The following is a 16,605-nucleotide window of genomic DNA, read 5'->3' as shown; positions in this document are numbered from 1 at the left end:
GGAAGTATCCAAGAAAAGACCAGAATATAATAACTACATTCAGGTGGTTGTAGTCATTGGCTGTAAAAGCCTAATTATGATATGATGGTGTGAATGAGCACATAAGTATTGAAGGATTGGGGTTTATAAGTCAACAACATGTAACTTCATCTACTGGCCAAAACATCACTTGTCTCTGCAAAGAAACACTAAATGGAGATTGGTATTATTTGTGAACAAGAGCAGTTTATTTGACAGTAAGGGAATGTACATTTACATGCATGAGTCAGCTGCTATCCACAAAGAACCCTACTGAGTGGGCCAGAGAATTCCCAGAGAGCTGGGGAGCAAAGGGAAACCAAAGCGGTACCTGAAATATGAAAGGTCTGCAGATAGGGATGCGATGTGCACCAGAAGAAGCAAGATTTATAAAGAGAAAACAGGCCCAGGGGCCTGTTACAAGGAGCAGGTGAAAATGCACCACCCTCCCAACTTCCGGTCCTTCTATGTCCTCTGCATGTAGGTCCTGGATGCATTATGGGAGAGCAGACATTCTGACTGACAGGTGAGGGGTGGGGACTTCCAGCTCTGCTCCCTTCTGAGGAGGCAGCACCTCCCTCCACTGAGTGCTTGTCCCATGGTCACAGTGCCAAGGCCCCGGGTCAGGCTGCTTCCACTTCCTCTCTGGATCCTACATCAATCCCAGAATGTCAGGTGCTGGTGCTTTCAGAAGAATTATTCATCCTCCAGACACTTCTTTTGCCTGAGGTAAAAGAGCAGGTATGGGCTGGAGCTTGCATAGGGATCTTTGCTTGAGTCTAGATCCTCTGTTCTATCCACACTGATTCTTCCTGAACTCTTCTAAGTATGCAAGAGCTCTATTCTGCCATGTTTGTAAAGCTGATTAAGATTGTCCTTATGGAGAAAATGGTATGGAAGCTTGCCTGAAACTTGCTATTCTGGCACGCAAATCTACATTGATTTCCTGGCCTTTGCCAAGTTAGGAAACCACAAGACTGCCTTTATTTCTCACAAGTTGCAAGTTTGGGGTCCCTGAGACCACCCTCTTGTTTGATAAATTTCTTAGAAGGACCCAGAAGCCACTGAAATCAGTAACACCCACAGTCATGGTTCATTTCACTGAGAGGCTGCGTTTCAAAGTTAACTACAGGCAGAGATGCCTGGTGTGGGGTCCCGGACAGGTCCAGACATGGAGCCTGGGCTGTGTCCTTTCATGAAATGCTCGGCCCTAACGTGTTCAACAACGGGGTGTAGCGGCAAGTGCCAAGCAGTGGCCAGGGTGGTATCCAGAGTTTATACTGAGGCTCAGTCACATGTGCTGCATCTACTCCCGAAAGAACCTGAAAAAGGTAGATGGTCAAGAAAGTAAGTGGACAACATGGTGTCAGCAGTTCTGAGTTAAAGAAGGAAAAACTCCCACCTCCTTGCATTTAAGCAGGATATTATTCAACAGAAGTCATTGAAGTGAACGATGGCCACAAATCCTGAGCAGGTCATTAGCTTCTGCAGATCATGACAGTGGTTTCAGTTCGGGTAGCCCATTGGCAAGGGAGCCTTTCTAAAGGTCAACACTAGCTCCTCACCCAGTGATAGACAGTGATGATAATGGACGGGGCTTGGTCCTTGAGGTTGGAGAGCAAATCCCAGGGTAGCTGGGCTGCAGACACCCACAGAGCTATTCATCGATGCCACCTGACTATGATTCAGAGGCTGTGTCTGTCTGGCATCATGGGTGACCTGGAGCACCAAACTGGTGAATATGAACTTGAAATGCTCACTAGCTTTTCAGCCAATGAATTTACCCTTTGGCACAGTTGTTTTGGGTATCAGTGCAGTCCTCACTAAACCAAACTCCATCCGTTTGACATCTGACCTGGTTCCCACCTGTATGCAAGCCAGGCTTTATGGAAGATCTGTCAGACAGCTACTTGATGTCTGTCACCCAAGATGACCAATCAGCTCTAAGTTGACAATGAGACCTAGGACAGGGGCAGATGGCATCTGTGAATATGCAAGTATGTTCTATGAATATGCAAATTTGAGCCCACACCTGGTGCTAGGGAGGGAAAAGGTGTGGGAGAGTTGTGTAACCTGCTTGGATGCCAGCCTTCACCTGCTGCTTCTCTCTGCTCCCATCCTCCGCTTGGCGCAAGGATGCATGGTAGTGTTTGGAAAAGCAACCTGAACATTAACAACTCTACTGGGAACTTCCCTGACTTGCACAATTACTGTGGCTGGTGAAGCCATTTGCCTAGCAGTAGTTTTAAGTGTTTCTTTTAAAAGTCCTGTTATCAGGAAATAGGTCTAATTGAAGGGCTACTGTACAGCATGTATTTGTTATTTATCATTAAAATGGTTCAGAATGCCTGAAAGCTTGACTGAAGTGTGGTTTGATTTTGTATGATGCCATGATATGCAATGGTTCTGAGGTGCCTTTTTCCCGATTGTCAATGGGCCCCTCTTGCTTTAAGCAGCACGTTATCATCCATGAGTGTGACACATTAATTACCCCGAATGACTGGGGAAAGTTACTGGACACCCAGCTGGGGAGATAATAACGGAATGCGTGTCCATCTGCTGCCTCTGGCATGGGCTGGAGCGGGCATGCGGTGGAGGTGGCTGTAGCCGTGCACAGCCTGAGGCAGAGCGACAAAGGACCTTTTGTCTTCACCACTGCTACCGGACCCCCTGAAACCACACCTGCCTTTCTCCCTGCTTCCCCTTCCCTCTCTCTTTCCCTCTCTCGTTTCTTCCCACTCTCCTTCTCTCCCCCTTTTCCTTTCCTTTTCCTTCTTTGTCTCTTTCTTCAAAACACCTTGCAGATCAGGTGCTGCATATGCTGTAATGTCATTTTTTTCTCAGAGCCCTATAAATGTTGCTTTTCATTCCATGACTTTTTGTTTTTTATCTTGTGAGAGAGAGTGTGTGTGTGTGTGTGTGTGTGTGTGTGTGTGTGAGAGAGAGAGAGAGAGAGAGAGAGAAACATGTTCCAGGCTCCACCCTTCCCCAAACAGTGCTCTTCCTCCCTGACCACATATGGCTGCTTCCCTGCGTGCCACCCTCCTGGAACCTTTGGAGTTCCTTGAAATACCGGCTACAGCTTTTTCCTCACTTAGCTGACATGCAAAGATTCTAATGCCCCTTCTCTGTGCCTTTTCCTCATATAGTTGATCCACTCATACCATTTTTGCAAACTGTGGCTGGACCCCTCTTGTCTGTTAAGATCCCTCAGAAGCCGAAGCTGACCAAGCAGCCCTGTAGCACGTCACCCACTCTGTATACTTTCTAACTGCGCTGGTAATACTTCACCAGCTTTCCTTTCTGGCTTGATTACTTTGCCCAACGTTAGTGTCAGAAATTTATGCTTGTTGATACAGGTGGCGTCTGTTTATTCATCTTTGTAACTGTAGCATCCCTCTATATCATAGTAAAGTATTTATCTGTTCTGTTGCTACAAAGACTGTTCAGTTTTTCATTTTTATGAATAACGGTGCAATTAAATGATCTTTCTTGAACTTGTGTACAAGAGGAATATAGTAAGAAATCAGGTTTTTAATTTTAAAGTATTTTTAATGTGTTATTTATTAATATCAGACAGAAGGAGAGACAGAAAGGAGAGAGAGACATCTTCCATCTGCTGGTTTACTCTTCAGGTGGCTGTAACAGCCAGGATTGGACCCTATGGAAGCTGAGCATCAGAAACTCCATCCAGGTCTTCTCTGTGGGTGTAGGAGCCACATCACTCGAGTTGTCATCTGCTGTTGTCCTAGGCACAGCAGCAGAAAGCTGCACCAGAAGCTGGAATTGGAACAAGCACTCTAGTGTGTGATGTGTTGTAGCAAGCAGCCGCTTACCCTGCATGCCAACTGCTGTTCTTCAGAATTTACACCACTTGCATAATGAGAATTCCCTTTAACCTCAGTACTCCTGCATATTCAGAACTGTTGGGATTTTTTCGGTTTGCTGATGCTCATCACATTTTCCTGTCTTAATGAGGCTGAGTACTCTTCCCTACCTGCCATAAGTATGGCGGCTCATGTTTCATTCTCTGGGAGTTTCCATTTGTAAGTCATTATTCACTTTTCTTTTGTGTTGTTAGTCTTTTTCTTGTTGCTTTTCTTTTTTTTTTTAATAATAATAATATGGTTTTCACTGAAAATTTAGAGGAAACTTTATAGTGCCTAGTAATATACCACATTGACAAAGCAAAAAATGAAATATCCCTAATTCTTGTCATTTCAGTACATTACAATTTTAGAAGTTTATGGCACAATTTCATATTTTTTTTTATTAATTTCATTGTATTATGTGACACATTTTTTTATGCACTGGGATTCCCCCCGCCCCTCCCCAAACCCTCACACCCCACCCACCCCCCGTGGATTGCTCCACCTTGTTGCATTTCCATAGTTCATTTCAAGAATTTATTCTGGATGGCCAGCTTCTGATCTTTTTATGAGTTGTAAATTTATTTCCCCAAACCCTGGAGCTTGTTTTTACTCATGCTGTCTCTTATACCCAGAAGTTTAAAATTTGGAGGTCAGATTTATGAGTGCCTTTTTTTTTTAATTGTTCTTTTAAACCAGTCTTGTTAAGAAATCTTGCACAGGGCTGGTACAGCAGGTTCAGTCACTGCCTTCAATGGCGACACCTTAGTAGATGTACCAGTTTAAGTCCTGGCTGCTCGACTTCTGACCCTGGGAAAACAGCAGATGGTATCCCAGCTGTGTGACCCCTGTCATCCTTGTCAGAAATCCACATGGGTTCTGGGCTCCTGCAGCAGCCCTGGCGGCTCTGGCCATTTAGCAAGTGAACCAGTGGATAGAAGAAGATCTCTCTCTGTAACCCTGATTTTCAAATAAATCTTTTTTAGAAATATAATCATTTTAGTACTTCAGTGTCTTAAATATAGATTTTTTATATTTTGTTTTAAAGGTTTTTATTTTTCAGACCAAGTTATTCTGACTTCCTTCAATAAAATTTAGTGTATGGGAGGAAGTAGGGGTGTGATTTTAGTTTTTGCCATATTGTCCTAGGACCATTCAGTGGGTAGTCAGTCCTTCCTTACCCCACTAAGCTGGCATACATTTCTGCTGAGTACCAAGTTTCCCTGTGTATGGGACCTACTGCCGGCTACTGTCTGTCCTTGGGAAGAGAGTATGGACAGAGCTAAAGGAGAAGGTCACACTCAGGGAATAATTTCTAGAATCTCCTTGTAGAACATAATCCTTTGCATCATCTGTTATCCTTTCTCACATACTTAAAAACTAAAAATATTGCTGTACTTATCATGTTCTTCTTTCATGTTTGTTTCAGAAGAAATTTTAATTTGTAAGCTAAAGATCGTGATATAGTAATACAGAATTCTCACATTTTTCCTCACCCCATTTCCCCCACTTGTATCTGGTACTATTCTTTGTCACAGTGAGTCACACCTAGTTTCCCCTAGTTTTTAAACTCAAAATCCTCCCAGCCCTCAAACTGTTCAAACTGAATTTTTGTTTGTTTCATTTTTTATGTTTTAGCTTCCACATATTAAGAGAAAGCATATGATATTTATATTTCTAAATTTAGCTTATTTCCCTCAACATTATAACTTCCAGTTCATCCATTTTGCTGTAAATGACAGGGATTCATTCTTTTTTTTAACAGCTAAATAGTATTCCATTGTATTTATATGCCAAATTACTTTATCTATTCATCTGATGATATATAGTTTGGTCATTCATTTTAAGTTATTTTGATTTAGTTTACAGTTAGGCTAAAAGTCACCTAACTAGGTCACCTAATTAGAGAAAGAAAAAAGCCTTCTCATCCTAGCTTGGTGCAGAGAAAGGAATCCTCCACCCCAGGGTGGTAGTTCCAGACTCCTTAAACCTTCATCGTAACCTAAGATGTGATGTCAGATGAGCCTCCAAGTCCTCTGGATCCTGTTTTGCAAGATACGTGTCCTTGGTTAAGTGAGGCAGTCCATGAACTTGTCAGAGTCTGTTCCAGAGAAGTTACCCAGTGTGAGCTGATAGACATGCAGGGTCTACATGAGCCTGGCAGCGAGTCAGGCAAGACAGAAATGTGCACATGTGGGAAGGAGTGGTCCCCTGATGAATTCATGAGGATGAAGGTGAATTCCGTAGTGCCCAGAACTGAGGATTGGAGTAAGGTCTCATGGTCATTTAGAATGGTGTTTATTAAGGATAATTCTCAATTATTTGAAAGGAGGATAGTTGATAAAGAATTCATCTACAATGTGATACCAGCCGTTGTCAAAGGCTCCAGAGTCAGGGGGAGAAAGAGTAAGATGTGGGATGTGGTTGTGTTTGTTGATGCTGCTGTGGTGTGTGTTTGTTCCATGGGAAATACCCCTGGGGGAATGAAGGACAAATAGGCTCATCGTATGCAACCGCTGTCTTGGGAAGAAGACACGTGACATGACCCTGCTGTGGCTGATTGATTCCCCAGCTCTGCATAGACTGCGGAGGAAGGCCAAAGAGGGGCTGTGGTAAGGAGGAGGCTGAAGGGACTGGGCCCTCAACCGGGTGGGACAGATGGTGGTTCGTGTGGTGTTCTCAGCAGGGTGCAGCCTCTGCTGCTGACCCGGCCAGCTGACATGCATGAAGGATAAGAGTTTGCAGGGCCTGTGATAGCTCCTGAAGGTCATGTAACACACTCCTCCTCTGCCTTCGCTGTCCAACTCTGGCGCATGGCTGGGGGAGGTGGGTGGCAGTTGTAGGGAGATGAGCCACACTTACTTTTTAAGTGCAGTCAAAGCTGTGTGTTCTTGATTTCAATTTGTTCTGATGGCCCTTGCCTTTTTGGTGCTGCTGTAACAGGACATTACCTGAGACTCAGATTGGGTCTCCTGTAAAGAATGGAAATGTACTGCTTCTGATGGTGGAGGCTACAAAGCCCACAAGCACTGTGCCTGAATCTGGTGAGGGTCTCCATGTTGTGTCCTTACATCACACAGGGGCAAGTGAGCACACAAAATCGTCCAAAATGAGAGAGACCGACCTCACTTCTATAGTAGCCCAATCAGGACCATTAACTCGCTCCCACGTTAAGGACATTAGTCCACATTGGGGGCATACATTTTAAATTACAACTTAAACTCAAGCATTATTATATGGGATGTGGATGTCTCAAATACCATCTTTTTAAAAGATATTTATTTATTATTTGAAATGCAGATTTATTTGAAAGACAGAGAGAGAATCTCCCATTTGCAGGTTCACTGCAGCCAGAGCTGAGCTCATCTTAAACCAGGAACCAGGAGCTTCTTCCAGGTCTCTCACATGGGTGCACAGTCCCGAGGACTTGGGCTTTCTCTGCTGCTTTCCTAGACCACAAGCAAGGAGCTGAGACAGAAGTGAAACAGCCAGGTCTAGAACTGGTACTCATCTGGGATACTGGCACTGCAAGATGGAAGATTAGCTTATTGAGCCAACACGCTGGCCCTCAAGGATCGTCGAGCACTGTCTTAACTGATGCACAAATACCTGCTTCTGGAAGAGATTGATGCATATACTAAAATTTCATGATCATTAAAAAGCATTCATTTGATTTAAATGATTAAGTTAGTTATAGCTTAGGATATAATGTGCCCTGTAGTTTAGGACACATTATCTTTTATGTGATTTTAACCTTTACTTTGTAGAAAATGTCATTAAAATAGTGCGGAAAAATCGATAGAGTTAATAAAATAAATTTCAGAGTTTGTGATGGTCGCTTCTGCTTCTAGAGAAAGGGGAGAAAATTCACACCCAAATGCTGAAATGCCATGCAGTCATCAGTTGGATAACTGATCATGAAAGTAAAACTGAAAACCATTCACATTCATTTTTAAGGAAGTTTGCTTTTTAATGTAAACTGTCCTGGTGTTCAGAATGCTAATCATACCACATAGCAAAGGAGACACAATGAAATACATTTAACTTTTTTTAGGTGAACATTGAATATAGGTGGGGACATATAATACTGTTTGCACCCAAGGAGGTTCTTTAGATGAGTTAGATAGTGTTCAGAACATTAAAATAAGGTCTGGCTTCTATTTTACTTGTGTTTCATTCTGTCTGAATTTGAAAGTGGTGATGATTAAAATGTGTGTGTCCTTTGATCTACTTGTGGGCCAGCTTGGTAAAGTGACTAATGCAACCTGTGGCTGGTTGTGTACAGCGTCATTGTGTATAGTAATGGAAAGCCAGGCAGGAACCCAGAGATCCAGGGATGGGAAGGTAAGCAGAATGTGCAGCACCCATATAATACAAGAAAACCTGCAACCATCCGTATTCATATTTAGGAAGGCTGTTTAATGTTGTGGGAAAAAGCTTCTGGCATAAAACTATGTGGGGGAAGAAAGAATATGTTTTTACAGTATGGCCTTAATTAAGTAAAAACAATGTCTATAGAATAAAATGTTAATAGTAGTTAATTCTGAAGAATACACTACTGCTGGTTTGTATTTTTCCGACTTTTCTAGACAATAAAAGCACATAGATTTCTATTACAGCAAAAAAGCGTACTTAAAATTTATCATGAAAATATGGTATTTTAAAGCAGCTGTGTTTTAAAGCAGCATAGTTGCATAGGGCTGCGTTGGTCTGACAGCTCTCACGGAGAGCAGGGATTGGGACAGAGAGATGGGCTAAGGGTGGCTTTGCAGATCGCCATGACAGACGCGGTGATTCCACACTGGATTTGCTCTCAGGTGGTCCCTGCTGGGCACAAATCTCTCCTCCACTGTTGCCACTCACTGATCAGGAAACCAGGCCAGCTGTCAGCCTCGTCTTTGACAAATATCAAATCAAAAGAGGTGACTTATTTGGTAGCAAAGCATTTTCAAACACGAAGCAACAAGGACAGATTCCTGTTGTTCGGTGGAAACCATTCTAGATCACTTTCAGTCTTTGGGTTCTGGTCATTCACAGGTCATGAAATCATTATAATGCGTCTCCTCCAATGATGGTTAATAAGTAGGGTAAGAGTCAGAAGAGATCAGAGAAAATCCAGAAAATTAAAAAAATCTTAATTTCAGGGGGTGTGTGTGTGTTTGCCCATGTGTGTAGGTATTGAATTTGAACATGAAACGTGTCCTTGCTGCACCTGCGGTGTGCATTTAAGAAGTGTGGAGACCTTTGGTGTCATCCGCACCAGTGACTCCAAGCTCCTGGAGACGACAGCAGGCTTTGCATGTTGAAACAGTTTCTGGTGAAAACATCCAACCAGATTGGCCAGTGAAACTCCTACACCATTGGCATCAATTACTTTACACAGATTTTTAAGCACACATGTTAATAGCGTGATCTCTCATTTTAACTTTGTCTGCTCTGTTTTAGGAATTTATTAAAGAGCTGCTGTCTCGAATAAGAGGCATGAGGAAACTGAGTCCCCCACAGAAGAAGAGCATATGATTCCGGAGCCGAGCGGAGTTCTCTGGAGACAAAGACAGGGTCCTGGGATGTAGACTCCATGAAGACTTTTGTTAAAGAATAGTTGTCTTTCTGAACAAGCTGTTTTTGTTTATGTTTTTGGTGTGTGGGGGAATCTTCTAGACATTTATGCAAGAGCGTTCTGTTTCTTTGCTGTTGTTTTTAAAGGTTTTGGATAGTGTAATATTTCAGTAGCCAAGATATCATGACTCTGACCTGTGGCCCAGCCAAGGATTGTCAAAGCAGGTGGACCTTCCAATGTGGCTGGGCCAGATGGTGTTTTCTGCAAGAACTCAGATTTGAGGACTTCACAGAGAAGATGTTTTTCTTACCGCTAGTTTGGTAATCCCCTTTTTCTTAAGTTGTATGTTTGACTCACATGTCAGATTTCTCATACTTGTACATAGCTACACACCAGTAAGTTAAAATGCGGATGTGAGCTTTATTTCGCAATGACGGAATAAACTTGTTGTCTTCCCTTAGTGGGAGGTCACAGCACATGGGTTTCCAAGAGGCCACTGGGCAGTTCTTCATGTGAGTGCTGCTGGCCTCTGACGGTCACTTTCTGCACCAAAGCGAAAGAATTCGGTGTCTCCGTTATTCTAACACGCTACACTACAACCATGTTGAGTGGGTGAAGGGCTTAATTTATGGACTTTGTAGTATTTCACGGTTTGGGATGCTTTGCCAGGTCATGTGCTTTCTTGCCCCGTTTGTGATCTTTTCAAGTTTTGTGAACCCTTCATTTGAAGAACTAACTGGATTTCTAGAGAAATGCCCATTCGAGTGGAACAGCATAGGGCAGCAGTTAATTCTCTGCTTTTAGCGAAACACTGGCTGTCATTCTGTCTCCATCAAAGCAGGTGGAAAGGAGGTTAGCAAAGGGAACGTGTTCCTCCATCGACATAATCTGGTCCCTTCAGTGCCTGGCTGGCACCGGACTACAATGAGAACAGCGCTAGACAGGGGTCAAGATGACAAGGGTCAAGGTGACGAGTGAATGACACAGCAGTGTTACCTGGTATGGAAACATGGAGCTTGCTTTTCCAGCTGCTCTCAGTGGCAGCTATGGAGCTATGGAGGTGTCCTGGCCTGGAACTCTGCACCCCCGTCCCTGTGTTCTGAGCCCAGCTCAGAGTTTAATTCACACTGTATATGCATGGCGTCAAATGGCAGTGAAGAAAGGGTTCCTGCAGGAGGCCCCTCCTTTCTCCCCCAGGAATCCCTACGGGCTGGGAGTCGTCCCTAGGCAGCCCCTGTCAGAAGACAGAGGTCAGGCAATTTCTATCAAGGGTGCTCTGAACATATTTTATTTTTTACAAGAACTATGTTTGTGAATTTTCCGTATACTGGCAAGCTTTTGAAAATGTATTTAATTTTGTAATGTTTACCAATGATTTATTTACAAGCTACTTACTCAAATAAATGGAGCTGCTTACAGATCAGTTTACACATGTGCCTCACACATGGGTGTTGTCAGTTCTTCACCGACGAGGGCATGCGGCACCCAGACCTGGATTTTTATTTCAGGTCATTTCAGGTACCTCATCCTGGCAGGCTCCAGGGCATCTTCAGATGAGGCAGACAGCACAGAGCCTCTGGGCCACATTCTCAGGCTAAGCCCTGCTTTGCTTCCCTTCCAGCACACATCATACTGTGCCCCTTTCTGTACATTATCACTTCCTTTTCCCATCTAATAACATCCCATAAAATGCATCAGAGCTTCCCATTGTTATTAAAGTGCGTGACCAGAAAACTACAGAAGTGTTAGGATTTCCATTTGGTGTGACCAGCCTAAGTTACAGTCTTCTGACAAAGCAAGAATGAACTTCTGAGCCCTGCTACTGCCCCATGTTCACAGCCCCGTTCTGCTGCATCCCTTGCTCTGGGCCTGGCTTCACTAATCCCCCTGAGTGACCCCAGACCCAGAAGTTGGACCTCTTCCATGACTCCTGGTCCTTCCCCAAGAGGCCCCCAACCCACCAGGTGTGTCTACTGCTAACACCTAACAAAACTGTCCCTGGTTAAACTTCATTGTTGGCAGCTTGGAAGTACCGACTTCTTCATGTCCAGTCTTGTCACTCTCTGGTATGTCCTCTACCCAATGACCATAATAGTGTAACCCCTGTTCAAATTCCAGCTGCCTCACCTGTTGGTCTTATGCTAATGTCCAGTCCCACTGAATTCCTTGGCATTTCTGGAACATTCTGTGTATTTCCTCCTCCTAAGTTAACGACAACAGTCTCTGTCAGGAGACTGTATCCAGGGAGCAAGCTTGGACCTGTCCTGAGCTTCCACCTGTGGTTGCAGCGTGCAGCCCATCACGCATCCATGAGTCCATGGTATAGCCACCATCTGCCCTGTCTCTTCTGTTGGACTCCAGCATCCTAGAGGTTGTGACTGGGAACTTACTTGATCCTGGGCTTCAAGAAGTTCAGAATGTGTTTACCAATAGAATAAATATGCAACAGATTCTTTAAGAAAACACAACACTTCCCAGCAAGGGAGATGATTTTTAGAACTGACTGTACATTTAAAGTGAGGGAACTTTGAAAATAAGCAAGGAGGGCCCAGGGCAGTAGCCTAGTGGTCAAAGTCCTCACCTTGGATGTGCTAGAATCTCAAGTGGGTGCTGGTTCTAATCCGGCAATCCTACCTCCCATCTAGCTCCCTGGAAAAGCAGTCAAGGATGGCCCAAGGCCTTGGGACGGTGCTCTCAAGTGGGAGACCCAGAGGAAGCTCCAGGTTCTTGGCTTTGCATCAGCTCAGCTCTGGCTGTTGGCAGCCACTTAGGGAGTGAATCAGCAGATGGAAGATCTTTCTCTGTCTCTTCTCCTGCTCTGTATGTCTGACTTTCCAATAAAAATAAATAAATCTTAAGGAAAACTAAGCAAGGCCTGGACCTCAGTCAGTCCTGACCAATTAAACCAAAACCTCCTGGAATCAGAGCTGGGTTTTTTTTTTTTTTTTCAAGTTCTCCAGAATGAAAGCCACCAGGCAACTGGACTGTTCTGTACTGCCTGATGCACTAGTGTGACCTCCGCCTCCCTGTGTGCATTTATAATACAGCAGGTAGCAATGACATCGGCACGCTGGCTAGCTCTCAAATACAGAGATTCTTCCCTAGGGAAGAGGCTCCAAACGATCTAACTGCTAGTCCGGTGTCACCTGAGCACTCAGTGTTCCGTCTAAGTTTAAACTTCTTGGAGCAATTATGGTTTATGGTAGTCATTGTCAGAGTTAGGCCTGGGGTTTTGTGTCTCATCTTAGTACATGCTGACCCTCATTTTAGAAGGCAAATGGACTACACTCACCACATAGATGAGAAAATAAAGCAGTCCCACTGTAATAAGGCTGAAATTGAAACCCAAGTTGCCGGAAGTAATTGGATGTTTCCTGCCTCTTCAGTTGGTTGTGCTAAACCTTACAGGTGTGAGAGCCAGGAGATGCATGTTGGTCGCGCCCGTTGTGTTGAGATGAAGGCTGTGCAGTTGGAATGGTTGCTCGGCTACCTATGGGTTCCTTCTCAACTCGCGAGATCTGAGGTTCCTCTGCCTCCCCTGCGACATGTACAGTGCAGCCAGCGCCTGGGCTGTTGCCTTGTGCACATAGGCCCTTCATGCCTTATCCTTGAACCATAAAGCTCCCACACTTGGACTTAACCCCTGAGCTTGGTGTATATACATCCTTCCATCTCCTGGGAAAGCAGCAGTTTTCAATAGCTGGAACAAACGGGCATTGAGTTTGTATCACCTTGGTCTCCATTAAAGATTGTACTGCGCAAGGTCAGCTCATGAACCACAAATGGTTATGCCTGGGTCTGTGTAGGAAGGCATGGTAGTTGGCAAAGATGAGCTACTTACTGTTTACCCAGAGGACGGCTCATCCCATGACCAAGGGACAGATGCTCGTCACTCCCCTGCGGTTCTGCCTTCCCTGGCATCAGCCACTTTGGGAAGTTGTCCTGCTGCTCTGTAGACTTCTTGCTTCTGCTGATACCCTGACATGACAGGGCCTCAGGGGTCACAGCAGGAAATACTGTGGGTAGTGAGAACCCAGCCTGTGGCCTAAGAGAACAAAACTCATCTTTGTAATTGGAACTTCCTAGAAGCCATTTTCAAAGTGGATAAAGCAGGGACACCAGTATGTTTCCATCTCAATGTCTCTTCAGTTTATTATAATCCAAGTGATCCTAGTCAATGATTGCTTAAAAAAAAAATCAGCTTCATTTCCTCTGGGATTTGGAGGTATGTCGTACTGGGTGTTAATAATTTGGGAAGTTTCTCTCAGTGCACTGTGAGCCAGATAGAACTGCCCAGGTCTAGTGAAGCGCCCACCCCCCTTTCAGAAACAAACCCTGAAAGTGCTTACTTTATAAATGCATTCCGACTGCTGCCCTGAGAGCTGAATGGCTCCTCTTGTTGATGGGTGTCTCTTGCCTGGGGAAAACTGTTTTCCTAAAGAGACTGAATTATTGTCCACCTCTCTCGGCTCTGGGGGTTCCCACCACAAAACACCAGACTTTTCAATAGACAACAGATATTAGAGCAGCTACAAATTAGGTCTCAGAATCCTGCTTAGCTGCTGCATCTATTGGGTCATTAGATAAATAAAGCCAGATTTGTGTCTGGTATGTGTTTCCTCCACATTCAGGCTTCCAAACAAGAGGTTCAATAAAATGAATTGAGTGGTTTCTTTGGGCTCACCTTATTCTGGCAGATTCTAGATAGATACAGTCTTAGCAAGCATAGAGTACTGCAAATAGTCTCACTTTTAACATACATTGCTATATAGCATATACAGGTCATAGTTTCATAGATGGCATATATAAAATCCCGTACTATGATGTTTGGAGTCAATTCTACCCGAGTGTATTGTCCTGTTTTTCCTGAAATGAAATACCTGAGGCTGAGTGGGTTTTTATATATATATATATATATATATATATATATATATATATATATATATATGTATATATATATATATATATATATATGTATATATGATGAAAATGTTCAGAAGATGAAAATCCAAACAGCACTGAGCTGGCTCTTGCAAGGCAACCCCTGGCTGCCTCACATCAAGCCCAATGGCATCATGGCAATGGCATGTCAGAGTGAGAACAAGAGGTACCACATGGTAAGATAGAAGGCCAGAGATCAGGAAGGAACCAGGTTTGCTTGCTCCTTGATATCTCTTTTAAGAGAACTAGCCTGGATTTCATGAGATGTACTTCATTCCTTCCATGGGAAGCACTCCGGGACCCGAGGTTCTCCCAATTGGCCCCACCTCTTGAAGGCCCGCCACCCCTTAACATCACCACACTGGGGACCAAACTTCCCACACAGACATCCTTGGAGACAAACCATACATCTGAGCCATAGTGATGGGTCTCCAGTGCCTCTGCCTGTATGTGAACAAGCACTCCGTTTGTTCTTAGGTGATCTTTTCAAGAATGCCTTAAAGCAAACTGTGTTGGGAGCTAGAGTTTGTTCTTCCCTCTAATGCAAACAGTGGACTTGCTTACTGCCTATCATAAAGGATTTGGGTCCCCCAAATTCAGAGAGTGCAACACCTGCCTGTGCAGTGTCATCTGGCTTTTTTGGTAACACTGTGAGAATTGGGATTTCCTAAAAATTGACCCTAAAACACTGAAAAATGCTACTAGTTTGTTGGTATTGCTATGCGTAGTAAACTATCCCTGCTTTTGCAGGCATGAAGCATCTCCTACCAGCATCCATGACCCCGTGGCAGCCTATTTACTAACTTAGGCTGCAGGTTTAGGAGCCACATAAACCTTGACAATGGTCGGTCTTCTTGGTGCTTTTTTGTATTCCCATAATTAATAGACACTGCGTGCATTGCAGCCCTAACTTGATTAATCATCTTTACTACCTTGGGTTGGAAGTTTTGCTTTAATGAAATTTCATGTCTGGAAATGGTTGTCACATGGACAGAATTTACTGACACAAAAGCTATGGTCTCTGTTCCTGCCTGTTGGCAACATGAATTGAATGCTGCCTAGCAGATAATGGGCTGATGGAAGAGCCAGGAATGTGCAGTAAATGACATCCATGAAAGAGGCAGTGAAAGCAAGCAAATGTCAGTTTGGGGCTTGAGATTTTCTCGTTAAAATCATGCCTATATAATACGACCACTGCTATTCTTAAGTTCCCAAACTGAGCTTCAGCAGGAGTTGGGTGAACGTAACTCATCAGCAGTATCAGGGGCCACCCAACAATGACTGAAACCAAAAACAGAAACTAGTCTGGGATTGTCTGGGACTACTCATTTGGTTCCCATCAGGTTGGGAAGAGATCATAGGAAGTATGGCCCTACACAGCCTCTGGTCACAGGTGCTTGAGGGTTAGTCACTTACTGTTGCGTTTTTCTATTGTTAGTAGCAGGAAGTTACTCTTTTTTTCTTAAAGGGGACATTTCTGACTCAGACCTCCATTGTGATAGCTTATGGATAAGGGACAAAGCTAAGCTGTGGCGATGAATGAAGAGGTGAATGAATCTCAAACTGATTGAAAAAAAATACAAATTGTTCTTTAAATCTTACTTTGTGTTTCAAAGGTGCTTCTTGTTGAGCTGCAAAGTTTCTGCATAGGTCTGTGAGCTGGCTGCTCTTGGAGCTGTGTTCACGGAGGCCTCATGGCATTGTGGGCAAGAGCATCCTCATCTTTATTCCGGGTTCTCATCTCTCCTGGAGTTGAGTTCTGTGTGCAGACATTTACACAGATGTACAAATAGGAATGGGATTTCTTTAACCATGGAAGAGAAATAAAACATTCGTGCATGTATGGGCCACCCCCACACACTTAGTAGGCCAGAGAAATTGCCCAGAGAGAAGAAAGCTAAGACGTATACTCAACCGTGGTCCATGACAAAAACAGGGTTCTCTCTGTTTCTTGCATGAGGTTGCAAGTGGTGCCACCAGGAATTATATGACATATCCACAAGTTCCACATGCAGGTCAATACCTTTATTTTCCTGGCATCCCTCCCTTAGGTCCCATATGAACCACAGGCATCCCAGGAAAGGCAACATTTTGGTGAACAAATAGAAAGATAGAATTATTCAGGGCAGAGTTGTGAGCAAGGAGGGGTCTAAAATGCTTGTCTCTGTCTAGAGAAGCATTCTAAGCACAGGCACAAATGTGGTACAATGAGTGATA

At 43.9% G+C, this 16,605-nt stretch overlaps 1 protein-coding gene across 1 annotated transcript in view; it reads left to right on the top strand.

The window, feature by feature from the left end:
- The window catches only part of PPP1R14C (protein phosphatase 1 regulatory inhibitor subunit 14C), an 81,562-nt gene extending 71,655 nt beyond the window's left edge, over positions 1 to 9,907 (top strand). The window contains exon 4 of the mRNA XM_004598358.4: positions 9,333 to 9,907. Coding sequence (XP_004598415.2) covers positions 9,333 to 9,407 — 75 coding nt within the window. The 3' untranslated portion in view covers positions 9,408 to 9,907. The remainder of the gene's footprint in view (positions 1 to 9,332) is intronic.
- The last annotated feature ends 6,698 nt before the right edge of the window (positions 9,908 to 16,605 follow it).

Source organism: Ochotona princeps, chromosome 1 (assembly GCF_030435755.1).
Source record: "Ochotona princeps isolate mOchPri1 chromosome 1, mOchPri1.hap1, whole genome shotgun sequence".
Classification (NCBI taxonomy): domain Eukaryota; kingdom Metazoa; phylum Chordata; class Mammalia; order Lagomorpha; family Ochotonidae; genus Ochotona; species Ochotona princeps.
The sequence above is the reverse complement of the archived record's forward strand: the minus strand, read 5'-3'. Positions and strand labels throughout refer to the sequence as shown.